Raw genomic sequence first — 7,943 nt, 5'->3', positions numbered from 1 at the left:
TTATTCTAATCTCAGAAAAACCACACTGATTCATTTGCTGTGTTTAAAAACGACGGTATATTTAACTCTCCTATATCCTTTTAAAAGGAATAACAATGCAAACGTTTTAAGTCCTTCCCCATTTAAGTCCTTGCCCATTGCACACTCCCATAAAAGTAGGAAATATGCATAGAATGTAGAAAATATCACAGGCTAAGTGCTAATCTATTTTTCATCAATGGCTTTGGCAACAACTTGGAAAACAGCTTTTAAGATACTATGAAATCATCATATGACTCACCGAGGGAAAAGGATGGAGCTATGTTAAGTTCCCAGACATCTGCTAAAGCAAGCTTTATTTATATGGTTATTGTTTATTTGGGGATTTAGAAAAAAATACCTTCAGTAGGAGCGTTGAGGCCTCTGTTCCATTTACAAACAAAATTCACACAGACCAAACCAAATACAATCTCTCCTGGGTAAGCTTCTGCAGAAAAATGGAAAAGTAAGCAAGCTGGAGAGTTGCGTGTGTGCACTAGGCCTCGTTTATAGTTGTGAAGCACAGGTGAGAATTTTGGCTCAGGACCTCAAAGCAAGTCTGCAGGACCCTAACACAGGACGTACAGGCAGTCTGGGCTTATTTGATTCATCTCTTTGGGATTAGGTTATCTATTTGCAAGATGGACCAAAATAAATACTGCTGAGGGTTGTTTTTTTGTTGTTGTCGTTTTGATTTTTTCTGCTACAGTTAATTTTTATAGATGAGCCTTGAACTTATTGGGTGAAATTTTAGAACCTGAGACTTTAAGGTAGATTTCCCATGCTCCTTTCTTGACACACCCCACACATGTGGGGTTCCCAGGGCGAACATACCCTACTGACAGGCTGTTCCACAGGTCAAGTAGAACAAGACTCTGCTCCCACAAAATCATATGGAAATGCATATGCATACAAATAACTTCATTATAAGAAAAACTTATCCAGTTAAATGTCTACAACAAAAAAGCATGCACAAATATTGCTGCTTTATTAATAAAACATGTTGTCTCATTACTCATCATTTATCCTCCACACTAGCTTGTCATGCGTGACCTTGATGTTGGGAATTGTTTTTTACTTCTTAAATAAGGGGGTGAGGAGAAGAGAAAGTGGCCCCTGACTTCAGAGAGCTCCATCCTGACACCTTCCCAGGGTTTTAGGGAATTCAAAGGTAAAAGGAAGGCCCACTTTTCCTAGAATTCCCTTATAAAATCCCAAGATAGTTCTGATGATGCTCTTTCTAGTCCTGTGTCCCTCCCTGTTCCTAATTCTACAGGGACATGCAGTCCTCTGGTCACTCCGGTCATGTAATGTCTGGGATGCCAACTCCATAAAACCACACATGGGGAGAAAGGGAGGCTGGTGATACTCAGGTAGAGGGTATGCTGAGAAGACAAAAATAAACACAAACAAAGCCAGTTGTCGACTACATAGAGGGCTAATTTGAATATAGTTGCATTGTAGCTGATCCTTGAATAACGTCGTTTTGTTCAATGTCATTTTCTTATAATACTGATAAGATGCTGTAGGAACTCAACTCTTATTTATATCAATTAGCCCATGGTAAACTTGGTTTTATTATAAGCGAGTTCACTTAAAGTTGCAGAACCTATCCACAGCGTTAAGTGAGGAGTTAACTGTATTTATCTTGTAGAATGAATATTCGAATAGATACCAGTGTAAAGATCCGTTGAAGTTAGTGTCCTTTCTCTCAACCAGGGATGGAAATAGCTTACAGTTAAAATTAAAACCAGTGCGTGGACTTCATTTATCAGTGTCAATACTCTAAGTAAGACCCCTCTTATGTGTTGAGTCGACTGTTGCCTGAACAAACCTGCGAAGAGTAAAAATTCTAGGCGGGGAAGGATTGTGTCTGCTTTGTTCATTGCTTTATACTCAACACAAAACATGTAAGTGACGCTCAGTAATACTTGTTGATTGGATGACTAAAAAATGACCTTTCCCCCCCTGATTTTCCCCTGCAGGTTAATCTTCTCAAACTTTCTTTCCAGCTTCATTTCCCTTTGTTACTTTCTCGTACATCACAGTGAATTGCTCACTGCTGTATTTCCTACTCAAACCTCACACATACCTGCTTATGTCTTTGTCCCTGCTAGTCTCACTAGTATTCCATTATGTCCACTTGCCCACGTCCAGGTTATATGCCACATCCCTCATGAAACTTAATCTGTCCCAAAGCATGTAGTTTTGTCCTCCTGCGTTGGCACTTAAACCCTATTCAGCTTTATACGGTGGTTATTTGTATTTTCCAGGGATACAATTCAGGCATCAAGCCCCACATCACTTTCTAAAAAGTGTTTCTTGAATTAAAGTGAGATGATCTGTAGGCTCAGGTAGATACCGTGTTTTCCTGAAAATAAGACTGGGTCTTATATTAATTTTTGCTCCAAAAGACGCATTAGGGCATGTTTTCAGGGGATATCTTATTTTTTCATGGACAACAATCTACATTTATTCAGATACAGTCATGTCTTCTTCTGGAACATCGTCATAACGTACTAAATGCATCCGTCTGGCTGACAATCTTAACTGGGGCTTATTTTCAGGGTAGGTCTTATTTTTGGGGTAGGTCTTGTTTTGGGGGAAACACAGTAGTTATAGGGCACTAATTAGGATTACATCACTAAGGAGATTGAATTGCAGATGGTGAGACACTCCATCTGGTGTTTTAAGGGTGTTTTAAGCCCTATTTTTAATTTTTCTTTGGTCTGAAAGTTAAGAGGCCTCTAAAGTAAATATAATTTTGTGTGAGAGAAAAATGTTTCCTGGAAAAGTCTTGTTTTGTACAACTGTGTCACTTTGGTTAAAGCTCAGTGATTCCCTTTTTCTTTGTAGCTGGTGAATTTCCATCTTCTGAGCCTCAAACTTAAAAACAAAACAAAACGTAAGCCAAAAGAAATAACATTCAATAGAAACCTCTGTAGAAGATTCATATCAGATTTCAAATAAGGGCAGAGTTTCTAAGTTTCCTGAGGCAAATATGGGTGATTTAAAATGTCATGTTTTCCATCTAGTTTTTACGTGAATATGGGCTGAGAAGTCTGGAAGTTGCAGGGGCACTGATGTCTTTTTAGCACGATTTCCTGTCAAATGAAGGCACAATCTGACAGTATTCATAGGGCTAAATCTTGGGTTTTGGAGTATATTCAAATTCTGGAGTGGAGAATAGATGGGATATGGTAAGTGGGATAAAGAGTTGAATACCTTCTTATGGCCTAACATCTCAGAGGGCCATATGAAATGATTCCTACTGGCAAGGTAAGTGGAAAAATGGATAGAATTTCTTGGGTGTAAATAGGCTACCTGCTCCTCCCCACACCCATCATTTTCACCAGGTATATTGATTTTGTTCTCTGTTGCTTTCTCTCACTAGGTGGCCATGCTGATTTGTGCGGGCTTCTTGATTGCATGGATTCCTTACGCAGTGGTCTCTGTGTGGTCAGCTTTTGGCAGGCCAGACTCCATCCCCATACAACTCTCTGTGGTGCCAACCCTACTTGCAAAATCAGCAGCGATGTACAACCCCATCATTTACCAGGTCATCGATTACAAATTTGCTTGTTGCCAAACTGGTGGTTTGAAAACAACCAAGAAGAAATCTTTGGAAGCTTTCAGGTAAAATTTCAAAAGCCAGAAATGAGTGCTATTCTCTTTGTTTCAAAATGCCATGGGCTTCAATATGCTATCTTCTTAAGGTTAGAGCTCATCACTTAGGAGTAGTGTAAGGAAGGCATTATTGTCTGTTCATCAGAATTCTGGAAACAAGTAGTCAGGTATGTAGATGACATTCATGATGACATGATGACATTGATGACATTGATGACATGGGTAGAGAAAAGTAATTCTGCTTTTGATTGTAGAGCAACTAAGATAGGAAACTGTGTCCATCTGAACAACCATTACCTATCACTCTTCTTTATCTGGGACCAAACCAATTTTACACAAAGAGTACTGGTCCACATGGCATTGATTCAAAATTAAGTTCTCACAACAGGAAGAGTCTCTTGTTCGGGACATTACTACCATTAGCTAAGAATATATAATATTTAGGCAGGCAAAAGAAGGGGAGAAAGGAGATGACAGTTTTACTCTCTGCCAAGTTCTTTATTTTCACAAAAGCCCACATATTGTTCCTTCTCTTTGTCAGATAAGGAAACTGAGGTTCAAGTAAGGTTAAGGTTAACTGAGCTGCCCATGTTTACACAACTAGGAAGTAGCAGAGCACAAATTTAAATTCAGGTTCTTTTGGGTTTCAAAAGTCATTCTCGTTCATCTACGCTGTCTCTACTATACAATGAACAAATGATTTTGGAGATCCAGTACCATTTTTCCTAAAAGCTCAGGGTGAGTAAAGAGTTGAGAACTGTTGGTGGTCTTCTGTGCCCACTCAGGGCCAGTCTTAGCAGTAGAATGTGGAACGGGCGCCTGAATTTGTGGTCTCAGGGGAGGCATATTGAGAAGGCCGTAGGTTCTCTGAGCCCCCTTTAGTCTTACTCATTTGAAGTTTGGTTATTTTTCGAAGCTATTTTTCTCAAGTAAGTGGGAAACAGAGAAAAAAAAGGTAGAACTAGCTGTAAGAAGAGGTGGCTTTTATCTTGTTCTTTCACTGTGCTTGAGTAAGTGACCAATCTTTTGACCTTTAGTTTCCTCACCATGAAGGTACAGGATCAAATAAAAAATATAATAAAAAAGGCACAAGTAAAAGGTCGTATTGTCAATATTACCATGGTACAGGGGAAGAAATACAATTTGGAGGTAGAAGACCAGTGTTTCAGGTCAATCTTGCTATTTATTAGCAAAAGTAATTGCTGGTTTTGAAAGGTTAAAAATAATTGCAAAAACCGCAATTACTTTTGCACCAACCTAATACAATAACTCTCTATTTTGGGGCAAATTAACTACCTAGAGGCCAGGAATGGGATGAGCTGATGGCAATACTCATTTTCCTAAATTGTAAGAATTACACAAAATGCACGTGTGAAAAGGGCTAGGTAACAACTGTTAGTGCTTATTTTTCACACTGTTGGTGGTTAATGCTGTCTCTGTTGAATTGAAAACATTCAAATGCTAAAAATGTATCTATTTTGGAAGTAACAACACTTTGCCCTTATTGACTATTAATACCCTGTTATGACTACAGGTAGAAAGAATACTTTTAATAGAGCAGTTATGAGAGAAAATAATGGGGCACTTCTGCCTCTGAAGGACACGGGAATTTGACAGAAATGGCTGAAGGCAAATTTCACCTGCCTCATAATTTTGCCTTAGACTGACTCGGTGTTCTGCACATTCGCTCACAAGTGTGAGTGGCACATAAAAATTCAATACTCAACAATGAAAAGAGGGAAATTTATGTGGAAGAAAGTGAGTTAGGGCTACAAACCTTTGGAGAAATCAACCAGGTAGTTCAGTTCACCTGCTCTCATTAGCCATTTATAGGAAACAGGGCAATTGCTTTGCCAGAGGAAGACAAGGGCAGTTTCTTTACTCCAGTCCTTCAGGTTTTGGTAGAAAGAGCAGGCAGAAGTGTTGAAGCAAGGAGGAGACCTTGGATTCTAGAGGTTGAACATCTTCTGGGAAGGAATGTTGAAGAGGTGTGATGAGTTGCAGATTTTAGAAGGATCTGCTTCAGGCAAGAGCAGAAGTGGCCACCTGTCAGGGAGGGTGTCAGGCGGGGTCTCTGGTCCCACTCCCCACATAAGAACACAGGACACGGTGAGGCCAAACACCCACGGAGTCATAGATAGGGGAGTCATACTACTATATTCTCACTGGCAGCACTATATCCACACTGTCCGCAACCCGCCATACTAACTGCAATCCGCGCTTGCCAGCTCAGCCACCATCTTCTTGCTAGCCCCCATTTTCTGCTAGCGGAGCCATGGCAGTTATATTAGTGGCCAATGGCTCACTGGTTACAGCTGACGGCCAACTAGTCACAGCTGATGGCCATCCAATCACAGTTGATGGCCATTTACTACCTGGGCCAGCAGTTTTCTATGTGAGGCCGAGAGCCTGGAAACTGTTCTCTGGGGCTCTGTCCCCACACCACCAGAAGTTTCTTTTTTAACTTTCCAAAGAAGAAAAAAAAATCTTGTTTATCTTTGTTATTATTAAGAAACTAAGAAAGTGGGTAACGTTGGGGGCCCATAGAGTGAAGTGAAGTGATATGAAGCCAATCCTGAATGGTTAATGTACTATCAGAACAATTAAATCGAATTAAACTGAATTAATTGATATCTATGTTCTTCCCTTTTCTGAGCTCTGAAATGTATTTGCTTTTAATGGAAGACCCTCTTGGGGAATAGTTTGATTTCAAATAAAAGAGCTAATGTGTTGAGTATGAAATTGTGGAAATAAATTTTGAGTAACTGTAACAGTTCATTAAAAGTTAACTGATTTTTTCCCCCCTCTGAATTGAGCCCTTGAGATTTTGGTAGAAGCCAATAAACTAAAGGAAAAACTATGGCTAAGAGCCCTTTTTGAAATGTTATTATTCACCACCCCTGGGTATCCAAATACAATTTCCTGTATTTTGTAAATAGTGCTTCCCTATTTTGGCTGCGTGTAAAAAACACCTGGGGATTTTGAAAAACTACTGCTGCCTGGACTCTACCTGCAGCGATTAGATTTTATTTGGTTTTGATTGGGCCTGAGCTTCAGTTGTACGATTGTTTAACTCTTCCAGGTGATTCTCATATACACCCATTGTAGAAAGGCAGAGAACCAGAGCCTGGGAAAGGAAAACATAAGCAGGGCAGCACATGGAGTCACAGGCTTTCACCCATCTATGTAGAGACCAATTCTCACCTATTGTCAGTGACAGGGGAACCACACTTCAGATGCTAGGCCAATCTTAGATGGAATATAAAGTTCAAAAGACATTGGCGGTATATGGTGAAGACCTGAAACATTTTGCATTCCTAAGATTTTAGTAAAGATAAGAACAAAGAACAAAACCCTCAGTTTAGGCATTGCTATTGTAATCAAACTTCCCCAACTACCTTAGTTTGAATGAAGTCTTTGCAAAGAATGCTCTTTTAGTAGATGGGTCACAGGGCCCACCTGAGTGGTAGATAAGTACTTGTGTGCAGTGATTTTTTTTGCTAGAGAACAACAAACTCACTAGGGCACAAGAAATGTTCCATGAACAAGTGGCTTGTTTTTGAAAAGCTCTACACAAGGGATTGTTGGATGTTGAAAATTCTAAATTGAATTATGGTTTTTCATCTCTTTTTAATTCATCTTGTGCATATAATCTTCATAATAGTCAAGTGTGACATGATATATGCATATATGTGTGTGTGTATATACAGGGGGTGCCAAAAAAATGTATGCAAGTAGACGCTTTGGTCAGCGTTGCTCAAGCAGTAGTTTGCTGTAATCAGAAGTGTCTGGACGCTGATGGTAACCACTTTGAGCACCTCTTATAATTGCAGAAGTCAAACGTGACTTGTGTTCATCTTTTGTTACCAGTATATACTGAGTATTACAATTTTAATAGTTTTTCCTGTCTGAAAATGCGTATACATTTTTTTGGCACCCTGGGTATATATAAATAAAACACTATTAAATTTCATTTTTCTTCTGTATCTAGGCTGCACACGGTCACCACAGTCAGGGAGTCTTCTGCTGTGCTGGAAATCCATCCAGAGGTATGAAGATGGACACAGCATCACTCATGGACACAATTATTCATTTGTTTGCCTCTTCACTGCTGTTAACATTTGATTGTGACCACACTTTCTCTTTATATTATATTTTTATATTTTATATACTTTTCCTCTTTTTCTTTAAGCCAGGATTTACTGGGAAATTCCAATGGTCAAAAGGAATCTGGACTATAGGATACTCCTTTAAGGAATATTCCTAGGAAGAGCATCCATGGAATTCTCTTTTATTTT

At 39.3% G+C, this 7,943-nt stretch overlaps 1 protein-coding gene across 1 annotated transcript in view; it reads left to right on the top strand.

The window, feature by feature from the left end:
- OPN5 (opsin 5) overlaps positions 1 to 7,700 on the top strand; it is a gene marked incomplete at both ends in the record, with an annotated part of 27,475 nt that extends 19,775 nt beyond the window's left edge. The window contains 2 exons of the mRNA XM_081042281.1: positions 3,413 to 3,654; positions 7,637 to 7,700. Coding sequence (XP_080898407.1) covers positions 3,413 to 3,654; positions 7,637 to 7,700 — 306 coding nt within the window. The remainder of the gene's footprint in view (positions 1 to 3,412; positions 3,655 to 7,636) is intronic.
- Positions 7,701 to 7,943: the final 243 nt, after the last annotated feature.

This window comes from Rhinolophus hipposideros (assembly GCF_964194185.1).
Source record: "Rhinolophus hipposideros genome assembly, chromosome: 3".
Classification (NCBI taxonomy): Eukaryota; Metazoa; Chordata; class Mammalia; order Chiroptera; family Rhinolophidae; genus Rhinolophus; species Rhinolophus hipposideros.
The sequence above is the reverse complement of the archived record's forward strand: the minus strand, read 5'-3'. Positions and strand labels throughout refer to the sequence as shown.